We start from the raw sequence: 21,966 nt of genomic DNA on the forward strand, positions 1-21,966 counted from the left end.
AACAAGTCATTAGCAGTTACCAAAATTCCTGTTCTGCATTTTCTGTGTTATGGGTACTACCAAACGATGGAGCAAGATAGAGCAATGGTTAAAGTTTCATATTTACAAAGACAGAGGATGCTGTCACATTTACTTTTCTGGATTTTTACCATTTGCAGCCTATTCATTGGCATGAGAAATTACACCAATTTTAACATGAAGAGAAAAGTATGCAAAGGTAAAACTTCTGGTCTAAAATCCTCAATTACATTGCACGAATGAATGCTGACCATAAATGTCAGGGGATGAACCAGTAGCAAGTGCGAGGAGTTTCTAAAAAGCACAGCATGGTTGGGAAAACAATAATATACACTTGCTAAATATGCTTCAAAATAAAATACTTAAGCACTCAAAAAAGAAAAGAGAAAAGGTCAGTCTGCCCTGAAGGAAACATTTGGAGACCTTCTTATTAGTCTTGGATTTACAAATGTTTCTTGGGTGTTCCCGTTACCTTAGTGTGTTTCATCTTCCTCTGTTACATTTTTCATAAATAGTGGGAATTCTTTATAATGGGCACAGCAGGCGTGCAGACTCAGGAACTCGGTATAGGAAAAGTGAAAGGCCCTCATAATGGGCTCAGCAGGTTTGTAGACCAGGAAAGTCAGCACAAAGATGGAGGAAGCCTCTCATAACCAGGACAGCAGGTTTCCAGACCCAGGAGATCCTGCTAGTTGAAACAGAAGGTGTGCAGAGCTACAAACTCAATACAAGGATGGTGGAAGCCCCTCATAATGGGCATAGCAGGAATTCAAACTCGGGAACTGAGCACAGAGATGGCAGGAACACCTGATAATAGATACAGAAGATGTGCAGATCCAGGAACTCAGCACAGGGATCGCAGGAACAACTAATGAACACAGTAGGTATGTAGACTCCGAAACGTACTCTATCATAATGGGCATAGCAAACATGCAGACCCAAGTGCAAGAATGGTAGGAGCCCCTTATAATGTGCCCAGCAAGTGTTGAGAACCAGGAACTCACAACAGGAGTCCCACCAATAAAGAAAACCTAATAATACCAAAGAAGTGCCAGTTTTGGGTTCTTTGACTCGAGGTGGTAGGTTTTGTGGAGTAGTAGATTGTTCATACTATACCAATGAAAAGTTTAAATGATAAAACCAGAATTAATAAATAACACATACCCAGAATATCATTCATTAAATGGCTATATAAAATTGATATTTTCACAAAGCTGTTTATCTCAGCCAGTAGATATTTTTGGTGTTACATAAGTCACTATAGAACAAGTAGGGCAGAACTTCAGGCTAATCAAGATATCGTGCATATGTGTGCAAAAAGTAAGAACATGATAAGAAAAGAGGGGAGCAGAAGAGTGAAACTTCTGCAAACTGCTGCAACTTCACGGTCACAGGAAAAGAGCAAGAAAATGGTCTGACTACAACGTGTTGGTACTAATAGGAGTTACCTTTGATAGCATTTTATTGTGTATTATATAGGATATATGGGATAATTGTAGGCCACATATTTGGCCATTTTATCAATTTGTATGTCGAGCTCAGATTTTTTTGTATATTTTGAAATAAAAGTTATGCTTTTAATATATTGCCATTCCAGTAATTCCCCACTTAGGTCTACTTACCTTTTGGGTTCAGTAGCACTACCCTTTTTCTTGTTCCCACCACCAGTCTGAACTTAACCTAAATCTATGGTGGGTAAAAATGCAAATCATTTGGCAGGAAAACAGACATACAATTATATTATTTGTAGCTGTGCACCCTGGAGATCAGATATAAAGGAGTCCAGCATTTATTACACTGGCAGCAAGGATCAACCATGCTTTGCACATCTTCCAGCTGCTCTGTGATAACCTCTCCAAGGTAACTCAGACCTGACCTCAAGTTCAGTCCAGTTTATTGTTACAAAGCCCCCCTGCCCCTTGATCTCAGGGTCCTAACCTGAGTAAAGTAGAATTCACCATCTCATAATAGGAGAATCAAACAACTGAATGCGCACATGCCACAGAACCTTGCTGTAGATAAGAGAATAATAACATACATACACACAATCTCACTTCAAGGCACCCTTGGACTGCTGGCAGTTATAGATTGCTATGACAACAAGTCATAAAACAGCAGAAAATCACGGTACAATAAAACACATGTATGAAAAACGATCTCAAGATAAACAAGTTCCACTAAACAGTTTCTGGTCAGATTGCATCCATTTCTAGCTTCCAATTCAATGAGAATCATTTTCATGCTGGGGAGAGATGTGTGGGAGAAGAAGTGAACACTTAATAGATATTTAGTTTGCTAAATAAATTTTATTTATTCTTTTCATTTTGTTTTAATCTCAGACCTGCTGATGTCTTCCAGCTTTGGGCCTGATTTAAATAAAGTTCTCCAAGACTGGAAAAGAATATCATGGAAGAACCTAGGAGATCCAGAAACCCAGAAGAAACCTGAAACAGATTTCTAAAAATAATTTGCAATTAGTAAATGATTCAGCCCTGGACCAGAATATTTTGAAGTTTGCTGGATCATCCAGGTTCTCCTATTATAGTGTTTCATATAGACTTTTGGAGATTGTCTTGGCCCCTTATGTCTTCATATACTCACTTTAAAAACAGCTGCACATCGTTGGACCAACTTACTAATAAAATGGTAATAAAGGGTATCCTCCCCTCCATCTCCCCTTGAAGAGCTTTAATAAATCAGACCCAATGTCTGCTTCAAGTTTCCAACAGGGGAGTAAGTGACAGGTGAACAGCGCAGTTGTCTCCTCATATCAAGAAACACCTGAACAAGTTTGCTGAAGTTATAGCCAAATCTTGACATTTCCTGCAAAAGTCAAATCAGCCGCTCACACGACGCCTTCCCCAGCCTTCTCATTGGTCAGAGAGGTTACCCATTGCATTTTGGACCAATTGGTAGCTCAGGATTTGACATCTTTTATGTATGAGGGTAGTCAGGGTTGCAAGCTCTGTCTGTAGACAAGAACTAATATAAATGCAATTATATATATATATATATATATATATATATATATATATATATATATCTTTATATCTATATATCTTTTTGTGTTCACAATTCATATAACCAAATTTCACAAGAGGCCTGATTTATTAAAGCCCTGCAAGGCTGGAGAAAATACACTTTCATCAGTAGATATGGGTGATATAGCAGACCTGAAATGGATCCGGTCCATGATAAAAAAACATTTGCTAACAAACAGCAAATAACTTTTAAGAAAACCATTCCAGGTTTGTTGAATCACACAGGTTCACTAATGAAAGTATATCCTCTCAAGCCTTGGAGAGCTTTATTAAATTAGGCCCAAAGTATGTACCCAACAACCCCATCGACCACCATCACCACCTAGCATCTGTACCAAGACACCCTATATCCTACAATCCTATCTTCTGCCTGTGCTCTTAAATATTTAGGGTTTTCATTCCATTTCATGCACATTTTTTTATTTCCAGTTGAATGGTAACTATATATTTGTCTCCAATTCTTGCTTTGGTTCCCATTTCTGTTTTATTTTCCCTTGTAATAGTATGCTTGAGTTAATCATGGTCTCCAGACTTCCTATGCTTATGGCACTTATATTTCCAGTTGTGTAATTCTGTTGTCTAGTGCTGCCATCCAATGGTCAAAGCACTGTACTACACTATCATCTCATACCAGCACATCACAATATTTACACCTATTATTTAAAATATAAAATGTGATGTTTGCAAGCATATAATTATCTCCTACATTCTATTTTGTCGAACCAAACTGTATTTTCTTTTGTTTTTTGGCTACATTTATATGTCATTTATTTACTGCCTGAATGCGTTGTTGCTTTTGGGAATTAGTCAATGCATTAGTCAGTCGGTAAACTGGATTTATTAAAAATTATAATTTTTGTTGCCAGTTTTATTTAAAATATTATTGAAGGTTTTCAAGTTAAAAAACTGATGGTTTGTATCTATTTTTTTGTTTGTTTCTCCATTACTGGTGTAAAATCTTTACTTTTAATATGTAAAAGCAGAGTGCTCCCAAAGTATAGAGCAGCTTTTCTGGATCTTTATAACATGCATGAACCCCTAAAATAATGTTCAGGTCCTAAGGAACCCCTTCTGATTACTATATCCACAGATCACAGTATATTAGTGTGGTGGTCAATGGGAAGAATGCTTCTAACTTTGCTGGCCATTGGGAAGACTGTCACCCTTACAAAAAGATCAATGGTGTCACTTAAAGTGACCTGAGAGGTACAATATGCTCATTGCTCAGGGAACCCCTAGAAACCTCTTGAGGAACCTTGGTTGGGAAACGCTGATATACAGTTTGTTATCTAATAACATTATCCATATTTTCAGGCTAAAAATCCAGGCAAGCTTCTTTTTTATCCTGGGAAAGATTTCTTCTCCAAGTACCTGAGTTGTGTGCAATCTGATCTCCTGCTATTCTAGCTATTTACTACAAAATAGTAAATGAGCCTTCTAATAACCCCAAAAAAGCCCTTTACATACCAATAACAATTCAAGACTAATATAAATAAAGAGTAATAAATAGACACTCATATATAATAAAATGGAATGCAAAGAATTGAACTCTGTGAACTTTCAGAAGCCATAGGAAATAAAGTGTCAGCAGGTCTCAAGGGGAGAGCAATATGGGGAACGACTGTTGCTGAATCCATTTATTACATTCAGCATTAATACGTTTCCTACAGCGCTCAGACCAATTAGTGGGACCAGACTGCCAGAATGGAGAGAATAGGTCTCACATTCATCATTGTAAGTTCACTTTACTGTTACTTATAGAATATTCATCACATATTCCATCTTAAAGAATTAGGAAATATTAGTATTATCTATAAAAATTCTATGTTTGGAGTGTTTTGGTGCAACAATAAAGGGAAACATAAAAATTATTTGTATTTTTAGTGAGCAAATATGTTATTTGGTTTCCTTTAAGTGATTAATTTGTATTTATTTTTACAAACCTGACATTTTGATATGCTTGTTCTTTCACAGAGGTTTGTAGGTCACCCACCCTAATAGTTGGGTGCCATTATTTTTTTTTTCTTTCCTTTTCAATTTTTCCAGCTGGTAAAGTGACAGCCACAGAGGGAAGCATTGAACCTGATTTATTAAAGCTCTCCAAAGCTGGTGAGAATAAACTTTTATCAGTGAAGCTGGATGATCCAGAAAACTTGGAAAGGGTTTCTTAAAAAGTAATTTACCAAATGTTTTGAATCCTGGACCAGATCCATCCCAGGTTTGCTGGATCACCAGGTTCACTGATGAAAGTGTATTCTCTCCAGCCTTGGAGAGCTTTATTAAAGCAGGCTCATTCTCTTTATTAATGAGAGAAGACTCAAAAATGTGCATTGTGCACATCCTTGTCCAGTTCTATTAGACCCATGACTCACATTCTTACTATTTCTTCTTGGTGCCGAACACAATATTTTTGTGAATTGCCATCAGTACCATGGATGTGACATATTTCCCACTGCTTACTATTCCTTTCCATGTTAGTCAGCAGTATGATACGTGCGTATGAAACCTTTTCTTACTGATCCTGGTCACTATCATCAGTACCAAAGTGAATATACCACCCCCTCTAACCATTCAGAACATGAGAGTACTAATACCACCACTTCATATTATTCTTATCCACTACTATCACCATGGACAAGGATTTTGCTACGTCTTCTTTTCATGCCTGTTGAGTGTCATCAGCACCATGCAGAAGACATATGTTACCTCTTCTTTCTATTCCTTATCATCATTTGTAGAATTAACAGGGAATTGTCTACATCCCCTTACATTCTTGTTCAGTAGTACAGAATAATGCAATGCAATGCTGTCACTTCTTACTGTTTTTGTATTCTTCCATTAACCCCATGGACATACATGTAATACGTAAGTATTCTGTCCTCCAATAAAAGCACCACAGCCAATGTCTAAGATAATTATTTTATTATGTCTTGTCACAGTCATCAGCACCATGGACAGGGCATATGCTACCTTCTCTAACCATTTCTGTTCAGAGCTATCAGCAAAATATCTTTAAATTTATCACTATTTCAGTCCACCAGTATTAATACCATTGGCCTTGCATTTGCTGTCTCTTCTTATTATTATCCATCTTACTACTACCTATGAGCTCGCTAGACATTGCATATACCAACTTTTCCTAATATTACAGCGATCAGCACCATGGACATCATATGATACTCCCTCTTACGATTCCAGTTAAGAGCCATGAGCACAACAAGAAGAACAATTCTTGTTCAGTGCCATCACCACTATAAGCAGCACAAATCCCACTGATGACTATCCCTGCACACTACCGTCAGCACCACGGACCATGCATATGTTACCTCCTCTTACCATTCCTGTCTATTACCATCAACGCCATATGAAGTGCATATGCTATCTCTTCTATATGTTCCTTTACAGTACCAAAATCATCATGGATAGTAAATAAGCTACTTCATAATAAATCTATTATTGCTTCTAACTAGTTCTATCTAATGGTATCAGTATTATACACAGGGAATATGGTACAGCTCATAATATTTCTGTCAGCTGTCATCAGTACCATGGAGACAGAAGAAAATACCCATTAGGTGTGGTCGCTAGCTATATATTATCCACGTCTTCTAACTGTTGAACAAATATACTGAAAGTATATATATACAAATATGTATAACATTCCTTCCTAAAGGTACATCCACACAGCTAAAATACACTGAAACTTTTAAAAAGAATATTCTGTTTAAAAATAAGTACCTGAAGTGGTTAAAAATGATTATCTGTAGTTCATATGCTGACAAGTAAAGCACTGCATTAAGCTCTTTGCTGTAAGAAGAGTGGTTTGATGTACACAGAGTAGAAGATAAGATACTGTTTGCTAAGTAAACAAACATGGAAGCTTCTGAAAGACAACTTCCCTGAGGGTAAGAAACAGAGCCTGATTTAATAAAGCTCTCTAAGGCTGGAGAGGATACACTTTCATCAGTGAAGCTGGGTGATTCAGCAAACCTGGAATGCATTTTCTAAAAGTCATTTGCTAAGTGTAAACAAATGTTTTCAATCCTGGGCTAGATCCGTTCCAGGTTTGCTGGAACACCCAGCTACACTGATGGAAGTGTATCCTCTCCAGCCAAGGAGAGCTTTAATAAATCAGTCCTATAACGACTACAGCTCTCCCTTTGAACAGAATCTAACATAACCATGGGTTCCACTAGAGTATAATTGTGCTTTCAAAATAGCTGGGGTGGTGAATGATGGTTTGTTTTATCGCTTGTTAGGAATGAAAATGGGTTCACAGTATGAGCACAGGTGCACAACTACCCAATGACATATCATCTATATGTCATATAGATCCCATATCATCATGTGATTAACATTTCCCAACTCTGTCCAAAACTAAATTAATTTACTAATACATTTGGCTTGATATACACCTAAAAAACTCCTCTGTATCTGTATCTCTTCTGTATTATATCGTAGGTCAGTCCATTATTAACAGGCCCTTCTCTCGCTTTGTCCTGCACATCAAAATCTTTATGCAATCAAATCACTGTTTTATTGACATGTCAAACAAAAAAAGTTCTATTCATTTTGTTTGAAATGATGAGCAAATGACAATCAAATGAAAGTTTGTTTGGAGGAAGATCCAGGTGTCTTGCTGGCAATGTATTGGTTGATGTGGCGCCATCCTCCAGCTGCTTTAACATCCTGCACTTAAAGGGGAACTAAATCCAGTTTAAACTCACCTGTCTCCATTCCATCAGAGGTGCTGCAATCGTTTTCCTTCTTCTCCTCATTCCAATCTTTGGTCTCAATTGTCCCCGCCAGGATGATGCGACTTCAGTGTGGGAGCTATTCATTTAGTCTCAACATCTACCGGGGAGGCCGGGATGTGCCAGCTATTCTGGCAACCAACACTTTGCCAGCTCAGCAATTTTGGCAGTATAATGGAGCGAATCAGGCAGGCGAGTATTGAGTTTTTTAGCATAGGAGACAGCACCTGTCCCTTTCTGCAACAAAACCTGCCTGATCCCAAATTTCCAAGGGTGAATACCAGTGTGGTGTGCAATGGGGATATCTGTATAAAGCCCTCCATCTTGTAACACCATCAGGAGCATTGGCAGATGTAAATGCTAGAAGGACCCAGTACAGGAAAGGCATTTGGAAGATTTTCTGCCAAAAACGGAGCCTCATTTATTTTTATAGTTTGGCAGCACGTAGGCAGCCTTTTGCAGGCTTGCATTTTGTCTTTTCCTACCAACATATACTTATCCTTTAAAAAACTATAATACCGTGAAGATGCTCTTATGAGTTGTGGTAGCATTTGACTTTCACAAGTTTCCAGAAAGCTACAAGAGCAATAAATTGTCTATACACCAGCTGACATGACATATCAATTAGACAAATGCACACGGGAACTGCGGGTCAGTCTGAAATGAAGAAGCGCCATCTGTTCAATAATGTTGCTATCAAACTTCTAAACTCTCTCCATTAACTCCTGTCTTGAGGAAAAGATGGGTAAAGGATCAAGTTTGTGATAGAGTGAAAGGTAGGGCTCCAATCTGAAAAAGGAAAAATAGCTTTCTAAGCCCTTTTTTCCGGAATCATTATCCATCTTTTTGTCTGTGCAGCTCTGTTGCCGTTTCTCCAGGGAGGTTCAGTTTTGCCCTGGAAACTTTTTCTAAATCTTATATGCGATCCTTACTTACAGCATCATATTTAAAGAGGAAAATCAAGTAAGTATATTAGGAAATGATCTGGCAAAAGTTTTAAAAATTCTGCTTATTCAAACAAACCTTTCACCTTCTTCAAACTGCAATGGCAGATCAGTCACCAAATGTTTTGTTCCAGTTCCTTCTGTTACCTTTATGTTTATTAGAAGAATGTGTCATTTGTATGTCCTACATTCCTCCTGCCAGACATTGCGGATCGCAGTGGGAAGGTTACAGCAACAGAGGAAGTGCTGTCAATCCAAAAAGAGTAAGACAAAGTGAGGCCAGGTGCTGATTGGCAAGCTACCGGCTTGGAAATCAGTATTGATAATGGCACCCCCGCAACATTTTTCATCTGAAAGTGGCAACTCTGCTATCAATTCATAAGCAGTGTAGTAAAGTTGCCACACAATCAAAGGAAGCGTCATTAGGTGGATTGCACTGGCAAGATAAATACTGTCCCACTGTTAAGCATTTTTTAGCCTAAAGTGGTCACACTGTGAATACAATGCCAGCTTTTCATTTTCTGCACAGTAACAGGTCTATTAAAGCGGAACCCAAGGCTTTCTAAGGTAGCTTTCTATTAATTCATACATTCTTGAATTTGTTTACAAAGCAAGCAGTGCAAGTATTTGAACAGACTATCAACTTTTTTCATTTCCTGTAGAAAAAAGTTCAGACTGGATGAGGAAGATGCACCATAAGGTGGCAATAAGGTGTTCTGCAGTGCTCATGTGCTAATGAGGAACATGCTCATAGGAGAAAGCAGAGATTGACAGACAAATTAACTCACCAATCTGCTGTATCTCCTTTTATTGTCCAGTTCTGGACAATAAAAACAGGCTGAGGGAACTAAAGTTCAACTTTTAGGGGTCAATGCTCAGGACGGTCATTATTACAGAAAAGGACAAGCAATTTGTCCCTTATGTCATAAGCTCTCCAAACAGCCTGATTGCTCCAGGTTTCTGGCAAAAAAGCTAAACTGTGCAGTATCACCAGGATATCTGGCATTCCCATTTTCCTCTGCAAGTGCCGCGAATGAATGAACTCCCACGCCTGTGAGAGAATTACTACATCCCAGCCCAGCCAAACAAGATGGCCTGAAGATTGGAAGAAGAAAGCAAAGAAGGAAGAAGATGGCTGGGCCCTGCGAAGGCATGCGGGGTTTAGTTCTGCTTCCTCCAGTGGAGAAACCAGGTCTCCTACCCTGTGTTTTGTTCCTCTAAAATGGCTGTGTCAAACTCTAAAATGGATGGAGGTACAAATAGTTTGGGAAGCATACCAGCCTTGTGCTCGTATTGCATCTAAAAATTGGGCTGTTTCACAGTGTTCTCGAAATCCCGCACCCCCCCCCCCCCCCCCCCATACCCAGATACATCTCCCTTGATAACACAGATACAGTTACCAAAACTTGTGGTTACTGGGTTACATTTTTTAATCTAAAGCATATAAAACTTTGTTCAACAATCTGTCTTGAGGTCTCTTTGTATTGTATAATAATGTTGTATGAATATGGAAGGAAGTCATGGTTGTCAACATTTGTTTTTTACTTTTTTTATTCTGCTAAAACCTATTTTGTTGATTGGTTTTGTTCCTGATTGCTTTACGATATTGTACTGTACTTAATGCAAATGTTTTGTTTTATGGTGGTTATATTTTTTTTTTTCAAATGAAGATTGAAGAGTGAAAAAAATGTGCTGTTTGCAGCTTAAAATAAGCAAAGAAAATAAAATTCCAATTACCATTCCCCAGGGTAACTTTCTTCTTGGACTGCACAAGCCCTTGGGACCCGCTGACTGCAGACTCATCGAGCTGACGGTCTGACCGCAAGCTGAAGTTAAAGAACAAGGATCCCCCTTCCACCTGCTGCACCTGCTTGGACAAATAAAGAAAGGTCAGAAAAAGGTAACCCACCAGAAACATCTAGTCACACAGCAGTATGGTAATCACTAACTGTCTGCTTCTATGACTTTCTCTACCATGTACTGTGTGTATTACCAATGTAGTCATTAAAAACATTCAGTTTTTACTACCATTTATGTTTTCCCAAGTAAAACGTTATGTCTTCAGTTATCTGTCCATTCTGAGACGCTGTACCTATCAGGACTTACTAGGATGGGATTAGGATTGATTAATGACACCACAGTTAAAGAGAACCAGTCACAGATGAGTGTTTCTAATCTCCACTATTGAATTGTTATAATTACCCAGGCTAACCTCTCAGTAATTACTTTTCATTATTAATCTGTATGCTGTCATTATTTACCTGTGTGCCTTGTCTAATGCTTAAACTCAGAGATTAAAAATCTGTGATATCAACAAAGTCCAGGTAAGAAAATAAAATGTTTCGTTATTTGCCAGTTTAGGAGCCTTTGTGGACCATTTTTTTCTTTGCCTTAGATTGGCATTTTCATACAACTATATGGAAATATGAAACTCGCTTGAAGAGGGCAAATGCAGTTGAATGAATCAGGAATGGTCTCAAAAACTTCTCAAACACTTTTCAGGTCCTTTTCCTCCTTCATCACCCTTTCCTCCTTCATCTCCCCCGAACAATCAAGGAACTGACAGATGCAATTGACCTGCATTTGACTTCTTCCTGATTAAAGTGTATTGGCCTTTCTGTGATAACAGGGAGAGAATACAACTAAATAACAGTTTAAACAGTAACTCAGGGAGTCTTGTTGTGAAAATAAAAGAGAATCTGCAAAGTAATTCAGCTAGTGCATTGTAATACAGAACCACCACCAGCACATACTCCTCATGTCATCTTCCTTTCTCTCTCCCTCTACTCTATTCATTTGCTGGCTGCTAAGAGAAAAACCTCTTACTAGTAGCTCACTCTGATTGTTCCCAAAACAGGGCTGCTGCCAGCAATAGGTCGCTCAGGCACCCAGTACTCACACTTAGAGCAAGGGGAAAGTCCTTAGACATGTGTAAGCTCCAGATAATGGAACTGCCCTCTATTTTCTCTTGAAGCCTTATGGGGCAGCAGGGTTGAGAAGTAAGCATGTAAAGCTGGTGGGGAATAAATGGAACCCATGGCTTTACCTTGCCACTGACCAACTGATTTTTTTAACCTGGCCAGGACACAGCTCCATAATTATGTTCCCCTATGTTTGCATGGACTTCCTCCAGGAACTTTCATTTCCTGGACATTACCAAAAACATTATTGTAGGGTTATTGGTCCCCCCTCCAATTGCCCCTAAACAATGTTAGGGACATGACAATATGACTATGGTAGGCACCTAAGACTGTGAACTCTTCTGAGAGACAGTTGGGGTACGTTTAGATCTGCTTGGGGATTGAGCAATCCAACACTGCCCCAGCAGCTGGCACCTTGCCACAAGTTCAATCACTTGCATCACAGTGCCTTAAAGAACCAGCGTCTGCAGTTGACAGCTGGTGACACAGAGAGGCATTTGTACCACCTAATGTCACCCCCCTTTACTTCTCCATGGAGCTGCCATGGGGAGAAGCTACACATAGAGCCTTCCCCAAGGTAGCGGCTCACTGGCATAAAGAAGCGGTAACCGCAATGCAACCTCATGGCCAGTGTGAACATAGACCTAAAGACATTACTATAGACTGCTTGGTTCCCAACTAAAATAGGTTATTATCTGTTGTAGAATATCAGAAATGTTTATTGTACAAGAAATAAAAAGATAACCCTGCATAATTTCTTTACCTCATCTGAGCTCATGATATTTGGAGGGATCTTGTATACGAGATTACTACTGGGATTGGCTGTTGGTCCACCTTGAAGGGGTATAGTCACTTCTGTTGTCCCGGTACTTGAAAAGGGGTTCCAGGAAGCCCAGCGTATCATGCGCATGTATGACGTGTTTGACAAAACCGACGCAGATGGAATCTAGAACATTGGAAAGAAGAAAAAATATTTGATGATGACAGACAGGGCAACGGTATGACACACAGCCTCCGGACTGATAGTTTATAAGCTTTGGCTTACAGCATGGCCACAATTCCCCAATTAGAAACTCTACCACAAATACTCATAATAAAAATACATGCATTATAAAAGGGATATTTATTTTCCTTATTTGCAATTTTCCAGACAGATGACAGCTGCAGCATATCTCAGAAAAACACAAATAGAACCTCATCCAGAAAAATCCTAATTTATGTTTTGGGCAAGTCTTTACATTGACGACCAAGCGGGGATGCCATCAATGTCAGCATAATTGGTGATAAAGCAGCAGTACTGTTCATTATAGGCACTAGTCATGTATTATGTTGGCGTTTCATTCGTGAAATGAATATGCTCCATCTTACCCGGTAATATTTATTTTTGCATTGAGCCGTATAAATGAAAACAATTACTCTTGAGAATCTGCACTTTGCTTGCGTAGTGGTGGCCTGTCATCTGATTCAAATAAAAGATGATAAGTTACAGGGTCCACTTAGCCATTAGGATACTGAAGAAACCAATCTACAGTCAAATATATATTTTATTTTTATATAATGAGGAAAGCTTAGAATCTTTTTTTTTTTGTTGATGTATACTCATATTGGGGAGATTCATCTTTTTTCCTTTTTGGTCATGGACATGGGAAGTTGAGCCGATCCACTGAACACATACAGTGTTCTTCCCAGAAATGTATTTTAGCTGGGTGAGAAGGAGCTGTAGGTTGTACCTGTAGGGTGGTGGCTCCTGCATTGGGACCCAACTTTTCTGTAACCACCCAAAAACAGCGAGGTGGTTACTGAAAAGTGGTGGTGTGCCCAGCTAAAAGGGGCTGGGTAAAACACTGACAAAAGTTGTAACTCTTGCCCATTCTACCCAAAAAAAGTGGATGGAATCCCACTTGTGACTTTTCTATTCACTTAATAGGCCACCCCCTTCCCTCATTGCTAATGCCATCCTTGCAGCTTCCTCTTGTCCACCAAGTCTAGCATGTGACTTTGACAGCCCCAAATTTATTTATTGGAGTTGGATGAAATTTATGCTTCCATTACGTATAACGACAAGTCCTAGTGTTTACTAGATATTGGAACAATTAGACTGATGAATAGATGATAAGACCACAAGCCACATGGATTTCATTAGATGACTCAATCATACAACATCCTGTAATCATACTGCAATCATAAAATTTCACAACTCTTTTCTGGATTTAGTGCCCTCTGCAAAATTCTATTCATGTAAGTAATGGAATGTTTGGTTGTACAGCTCGACACACAGAAAGAAATGGTTCAGGTGTATGACAAACTGCAATGAAATTGTATACCCTACTATGTTACTGCGACAAATAATAGGTGAGAAGGATGACCTCTGGTTGGCCATTGGTGGACATTACACACATATCAACAATGAAATGGGTGTGGATTGATGGGATGACCATGCAGTATTGTATGTATACCATTAGTCATGTGAAGTCCAAGTTGAAGCTCAAGGAGGGGTTTTCACTTGGCTCTGGGGGTAAATAGGACAGTTAAGAAGCATAGGTAAGTTTTACCAATTGTGGTAAATCTGAAAGGGCAAAAAACAGGATGACTTTAAAGGGCGGATATCTTTGTTTCTGGTCAACATGGATGGATTCGGTCACCTCACATCTCTTGGAGGCAGTTGAGCCCCTCAGCTAGCCCCCTCACAGTAGGTGGAAATGATAACTACATAACTTTTAATTTGCTAAATCAGGCTGCCAGTTCTTCTAATAAAATACTGCTCTCTCCTTTATTGATGCCATAATAAATCCCAGTGCTATTGATCTTTTGGAGCCTCTTTGCCACTACCACCTGTCTACATGTATTTCAACATTAGCTGGATGGCATTTCTTAAGTGGGGGTTCCTCATGGTGACAATAGTAAGCCATGACTGAGTAATGAGACTTGCAAAATCCATTGGCAACCCTTGGGTGACTAAGCAAGAGAGAAATTTGTAGACAAGGACAAAAAGCCATCACCCCGTAACAAGTGGCCCAACTAAGAGCTTCATTGAAAGGGCCACCAGGTACTGAAAATGACTCTATTTTAGTGATTGGGCTTACATGCATTTTATAACCTAACCTCTAAAACCAACTCTAAACTCTAAAAACCTCAAAGACTCTTATTTACCTAGTGAATAATAATTGCTTTGGCACATAAAGCTCCTTCCCCTGTTACCATATACAATACAGCACAGTCAAATTTGCTGCACAAATATAATTATTGAATGGTAAATACAAATAACCCTGGACTAGGTTACTCTTGAAGAGGGGTCTTATAAAACAGGGGGTTGGTTATCTACTTTATTACCAGGTGTTATACCTGCCCCCTATACACTACTGATATATTTACTTATTTCTAAGGAGTGCAAAATTCTTCTTGTGGTGTCTGAATTCTGAAAAAAGTGTTCTGATTGGCTGATACAGTTTACTGAACTTAATAAATCTATAATAAATGAAGCAAAGCATGTTACTATTTGGATTTTGGTTATGAAACCCATAATATAAAGGGATCTTTGTCCTAGCCCCATGCAGTGATAGTCCTATACTGTTTGTCTGGACAACCTCATTATCTGATTTATAAAGCACAGGCTTGTGCTATCTGTGCTTCTCATCAGTTTGCAATTTCTGCAGTGGGTACATTGTTCCTTACAGTAAACTGTCAGGTGGATTAATAATAAAGCAGAGAAGCCTATCCTTCGGGAAACACAAAGGCGAGTATTATTAAGCCTCTGGATCAAAGTCGTGTTTGTATCTCTTTTCATATGAAAAGAAAATTGTTAGACTTACAGTACACTAATCAACCGAAACATTAAAACCACCTGCCTAACATTGTGTAGGTAAACCTTGTGCCACCAAATCAGTTCTGACCCATCAAGGCATAGACAAAACCTATGAAGGTGTCTTGTGGTATGTGACATTGATGGATAAAGATGTTAGCAGCAGATCTTTCACGTTTACTTGATGGGTAGTAGTAGTAATTTACTGGTTTTGCATGTTCTTTGAAACGTCAACACAGTTCTTGTTTTATGGTAGAGAACTATTTTATTTCTACTGAAGAGATTTATTTTTGGTGCACCTTACACGTTCGTCGGTCCGCAATAAATTCTTACTGGGAAGTGACACAATGCTCTCTTTGCAAGTCGTTGCTGCGTATAATGAATTGGTTACCGTGTGATATTTAGGTCCTTGGTGAATACAAAGCCCTGGGGTTATGATTAGGTTTATACTTAATGTGTGTCTCTGTGTGTGTGCTCTGCGTCTGTCCTTCCAACCTTAAGACATTGAGATTGCCACGGAATAATCAATCAATGATCAGTATTCCACAGGCCAATAAGTACTTTGCAAAATGCTGTAAATATGCAATTTTCTAAGTGAATTCACGGATAGTCGGCACCGAGGTGTGAACTGTAATGACCCAGCTGTGCATGAAATGAAACATTTTCATACAGCTTGGTTGGAAGCTGAATGGAAATGAAGCATCAGAATGGAATAAGTTCGATTTAAAAGGTGACTCAATTAATTTCACTCCCCAAGTTAATCAGAGGACCAAGACGCGCAAATTACAAAATAAGCGTATCTTTGTGACAAAAATAAAAATGTAACTGTTAAATTTCTTTTTTCCTGTTTGGTTTATTAAAGTAAGTTGTAATTGTAAAGCAAAGTCTGCAAAGAAAAAGGGGGAAGTCATTGCAGTCCTATAAGCAGAGAGATGAGTTTATCAGACTGCTGTTTCTTCATTCATTGTCCAATCACAAGTTGTGAAGGGAAAGCTTTGTAAGTGTTTGTGAACTGCAGCAATCAGGTCTTTTGCCATGTTAGACAGGTGTGTACAGGTAACAAGAGCTCTAATGTATTTTATCAATGTATGCACTTGTTTCACTAGTTTGCCTGTGTAGCAGTTGTAGTAGCGCTGCCCACCAGAGCTTGCATGAAAAGTTTACCCTTCTATGCTTGTAACCGTTCTACACATGTGTCAATCCCTTTGGCTGCTGTGTATCCATTAGCTGCAACCACTGTTATTCACAGTGATATGCTGGTATGAAAATGCACAACCACACAAGGTGTGTGAGTGATGTTTGCCAAGTGTGCTTGTGAGCAAAAGAGTATGCACACATGCGTGCATGCCAAGTATGCCTCCATACACATGGGCAAGGCATAGGTTTAGAAGGAATATCCTGGCAGATAATACTGGATGCTTAGCATGTTTACCCACAATTCAGCCTGAATTTCTGGACTCTCACCCTCACCTGTTCTCGATTCTTCTCCTGCTTGCTGCCTACCGTGACCTCAGCCTGTTTTCGACTGTGTTTCCGATTGCCACCTACCCTAACTTCACCTTGTCCATGACTCTTCGCTTCTGCTTGCTGCCCGCTCTTACCTTTGGCCTGTTCACCACCATGACTCCTGCTAGCTGTGACCACAGCCTGCTTGTGTTAGCCCGGTCAGCTGTTCCTACATCAAAGCCATCTGATTCTTGCTCGCCTCTGGTGGCCAGAGCCTGGGGGTAACTACCTGGTGAGATTCTTGAAGCACAGTTTGGTCACAACCAGGTTTGCCGGCCCATCACCTATTGCGGGGTGCCCTGGAGAAGATATTTAGACTCCATACCTTGGGTGATCACCCATAACCTGTATTTTCTGAACACTTCCTAAAGCTGGGGACGTCACCTAAATCAGGAGTGAAAATCCTAAGTATAACAAATCCAATTGAATAAGACTAACCACACCATGGCCTAAATCAATAGGAACTTGTATAAACTGCACAAGTGCTGCACCCAGCCATATAATGGCTGCTGATACAAAGTACACGAGTGCTGAGAGCATTTTTACATGCAAGTGGCTGCCCAAAAATAAAAAAAATAAAAAGCTGAACATGTAGCCAATCAACACAAATGATTTAAAAAATATATTTTTAATAGTGCGTTAAAAATAAATTAACAAAATAGGTCTGTTAAGGGGAACAAACAGGAATTCTTTTTAAAGCGAGCAGATCTACAGCCGTGGCTCGTGTGGGATGTACAGAAAATAGCGTGAGATCAGTAAGGAAGATTTCACAAGAGAACTTAATTATTTATATGACATTTCGAACTCAGAAACAAACGGTGCAAATTAATCGTCTGACAGATGTCTAATAATGCTGCCCTGGGAGGGGAAGCTTCCTCTGTGCTTCTGTAACATATCTCAGGAATTAATATTTATATAGGTGAAAATGCCTTTAGCATGTCAAACTCGTATGAATACAAATGGAAGCTTATTGATAGGCACGGGTTGGCGCTTTATTCATGAAATAGCAAGAGAGAGTATTCAAATATTTACAAAGAATGCCATTTAGAACACAAGAGAAGAAATTTAATTGTAGATTAAAGTGTATGTGCAGATAAAAAAAATATTTTTCATGTCTATGACACACTGGAGAAATCTTTATTATTTATTCTGCAGATGTAACAGGATGTAAAAGGAAATCTCTCCCAAGGGGGGTGAGAAACCCTTTGGGGAACTCTTTAAAATTTTTCACCAACCTCAAATGATCTCTTTACCTAATACAGGTTATATCTGTTTTCTGGTAAATGTAAAACAGTAAAAAAAAAATTAGAGCAGGAATGTACAACATATTGAAAGGGAAAATACTCAAAACAGTTAAATCTGGTATGGCTGACGATGGATGACGAACGATCCTAATGCAAGGCAAGGTGGAAAGCATGCAGCAGGGTGCCGCTCCGTCATATGTACAGCACTCGTTCAAGCATTGTGCAGTCCTTAATCGTTGGAAAGGATTGTGAAAGATCCTTTCTAACAATAATAATGGAATGTGTGTACCCAGCTTTAGAAGTGGTTATCTCACTGTAGGAGTAGGCTCTATGTTTTGACGCGTAAATATATACCTTTTGGGTCAACTGACATTTTAAAACTGAATTGGTCACCAGGCCATTCTAGAGTTTGCAAATACTTAACAAACAGTAAATGAGCTTTAAGAAGGCCACCACTAACCTTTGTAGTTAAGGCACTGTGAAGTAACGCCTCCTCAAAGTTTACAGCAAATGCACCAAAGCAAGTATCACTCAGCAGCTCAGTTTCCCTGTCCCTCATCCTCCCCAGCAGTAACTTAGAAGCTCAGCTTCCTCTCCCCCCCCCCCTATCAACAACGATTTAAAAGCTCAGCTTACTCTTACTTTCTCATAGTATCTTAGCATCTCAGCTCTCTCTAATCTTTATGCCTCAGCAGCACAGCTCTCCCTGTCCCCTTTCCTCAAAAGCAGCATTCCCATTCTCCCTAGCTCCCCCTCCCTCACCAGTGCCTTAGCAGCTCAGTTCCCCCTCTTCCCCACCTGCCAACAGTGACATAGCAGATCAGCTCCCTCTACTCCCTCCTGGTAAAAGCCTTTTATATATGAGGAATGATGTGTTGAGCTATTGAGAGACTCAACTTCAACCATTTAAGTGCATCAAGTAAGAATTGTGTGCAGAACTAAACCAAATAGATAATCTTCCATCCCTGCTCCATCGCGGGCACTGCCATCTTCTTCTTTCTTCTCTTTCTCATTCTGATCTGAGATAAGAAACCACTGTAACTCCTACAGTCTTGGCACTCGCAGGGGAAGCCGGGATGTGCCAGGTATCCAGGTGTCCAGCTCAGCAAATTTTGACAGCTATCAGGCAGGTAAAAATACTTACTGCAGAAGGGACATTGCATGTCTATTTCTTCAATAAAGATCTGCCTGATGCCAAATGTTTAAAGTGGAACTTTCAGTCCACTTTAAGGCTGAACTGCTCCACAGTGCCTGAAGCTACCTAGGTAAGTGGTGTCTCATTTTAGTGTATGTGCTGCTTTAAATTAATTAAAAAAATAGAATATCCATTGCCTAGCCTCAATTTTACTTTAAATTCAAGTGGAAAAACTAGAATAGCAGTAGCATCAGCTTAAAATGAGTACGCCAACTGTGTAGTTCCCTGTGTGAGCAATTAGTTAATAAAATCCCTCCTTGTGGAAGTCCTTTGCAGACTGTACAGACCACATGGTCTCCCAGCACACTCTCTCTGCTCCACATCCATCAAAGACTCTCTGCACGCTTCTTACATGATGAACTACTGCACAGACACTTCCCAATTCCTGTGGGTTTATTTCACTTATTAAATCAAAGGGAAAGTGTCCTTCCACTGTTGCTGGGTACCGTTCTGTCAGTGGTGGCTCTGCTGGAATCAATGTATCTGCACCCTTTACAGCTGACTCCCCATTTACTACATTCCATGAGAAAAGGAGAGGCATTAAACGTCAATAGTGCCAAGCAAGGCAACCTATAAATAAGGAGGTTGGGGCAAAGCTCTGGCGGAGGGTACAGACAGATAGAAGAGGTGTTACAATTATACCCAGGCCGGGGAATGACAAGAATCTAAAATCAAAGAGACGCAGACAATTACACATCAGCTGGGAAGAAGGTTGAGCGAGAATAGCACCACGGGCTACAATACTAATGTAGAGGGGACAGAATACTCAATGCTGGTGACAGTGACTCCATTTAACTCTTTAGTGACACTACATTTAACATTTTATTACTTTCAAAAATAAACTGAAAGCAAACCTAAATATCCTAAAGTACAACTCTAGAAATTTTTTTTAGTTTATGTTAGTGTGATGTGGGGTTAGACACTGCAATATTTTTACGGCTGTCAATGCCCTATTTGGGAAGATTTCCCCTCTTTTTCTGTTCCAGAAGCAACTGAAAGTGAGATATACCCCTAGGAAGGGTAAGTAACACATATGTTTTCATGGGGAAAAGGTTTCTCTAGTGAAGACACATCTGTCACAAGAACGAGAAGTGGGGTAAAATCTTCCTAAATGGTGCACAGACACCAAAGCAAATGTTATAAAGCCATAAATCCTGCCCTAAGCTATGTGAAACAAAAATAATAAAAAAACAGGCTGGAGTTACTTTTTAATTAAAAACCTTGATCTGGCCATTTTGGATAGGTTTTGGTAATTTGGGAGGGATTTAAAGTGTATTTAGGTTTTTATGTTGTCATACCAGCAAAAGAAACAGGGGGTGTCGATGGATCCACCGTGGATATACCTAGGTTAGGCAATGCCCAAAATCCAGATTTAGATAAGAGTGGCAGACCATTGGTTGAGAATGTGATCATTTTATTTTATCAACCAAGCAAAAGCATGAAACTCTGAAGCAGAGCTCAATAAAATGATGAAAACTAGACGAGAGTAGTGATAGACTTAAGGTCCAAAAGTAGAGTATAACCATTAGTGTAGAAGGTTAAACCCTTTGTCTTTATTTGTGATTGAACAACATCAGGTACATTTCTCTTTACTACAGTGACACAACAGGATGTTGGAAACAATCTAAAATGAGGGCAACTCCCCTTGGGCAGTTGTTGTTGAACAAATGCCCCCATGGAAGGTTTCCATGGGGGGGGGACTCTAACAAGTTGCATTTTTTTACACTTTTGGACTTAGTGAAATGGTCATCAGTACAAAGACAGAAGTGGATCTCCATACTGGGGACGAAGACAATAATAAAAACTGGACAAAAGGTCTAGCTATTCCTCATTTTATGCATAACATAAAAGAAGATGTAGTTAGGCATAAGATTAGACAAAAAAAACAGGATAAAAATGAATGGTTCATTAAAGGTATATAATCAGATTTTGTTGCAACCTTTACCTTCAATCTAGAGTTTTCACCTGCAGTACCCATTCCTGCATCTAGATGTCCCAAATCTGGAAATAAGCATCATTTAGCCTACTCCCTCCCCAGCTAATTATAGACTGGCCCCTGCCTGAGACCAGTAAGTGAAAACAGCAGGATCATAGTGATGGGTTCATCTGCCACTCTCCTATTTCCTCCTATCAGCACACTTCTTGACAATACTTGAACTATTTGGCTCTTTGTGCAATTTCTTACTCTCGTATTGCACCTCTGCAGCCCTCTCTGCAAAAGCCTAATACTAGGTCAACTGTTTGTATTAAAAAACATACAAGTAATGATTTAGGATGTATTGATAACTGCAGGGCAGCATTATTTGGAGTCTTTTATAAGTGCCTAAAGTTTAGTTTCATGCAGAGGTTTGATGAAATGCAGCTCACACTGAAGACATCTGCTTAACACCTAATACCTGCTCATTCCAGGCCGTACAGTGGAAGTGTATGTGCAAGGAAATGAGAGAGCAGGAATACCAACAACATGCTAAAATGTGTCTGATAAGTGATCATCAGCCTCCGCTGTCATGTTACACAACTTCCTACAAGCTGAGATCGCACATG

At 39.4% G+C, this 21,966-nt stretch overlaps 1 protein-coding gene across 1 annotated transcript in view; it reads right to left on the reverse strand.

Annotated features, from left to right (window-relative positions):
* The window catches only part of NPHP4 (nephrocystin 4), a 150,579-nt gene that overhangs the window by 73,695 nt on the left and 54,918 nt on the right, over nucleotides 1–21,966 (reverse strand). Inside the window, exons 9-10 of the mRNA XM_072425968.1 lie at nucleotides 12,442–12,624; nucleotides 10,495–10,624 (exon numbers count right to left, since the gene is read on the reverse strand). Coding sequence (XP_072282069.1) covers nucleotides 10,495–10,624; nucleotides 12,442–12,624 — 313 coding nt within the window. The remainder of the gene's footprint in view (nucleotides 1–10,494; nucleotides 10,625–12,441; nucleotides 12,625–21,966) is intronic.

Source organism: Pyxicephalus adspersus, chromosome 11 (genome assembly GCF_032062135.1).
Source record: "Pyxicephalus adspersus chromosome 11, UCB_Pads_2.0, whole genome shotgun sequence".
Taxonomy (NCBI): domain Eukaryota; kingdom Metazoa; phylum Chordata; class Amphibia; order Anura; family Pyxicephalidae; genus Pyxicephalus; species Pyxicephalus adspersus.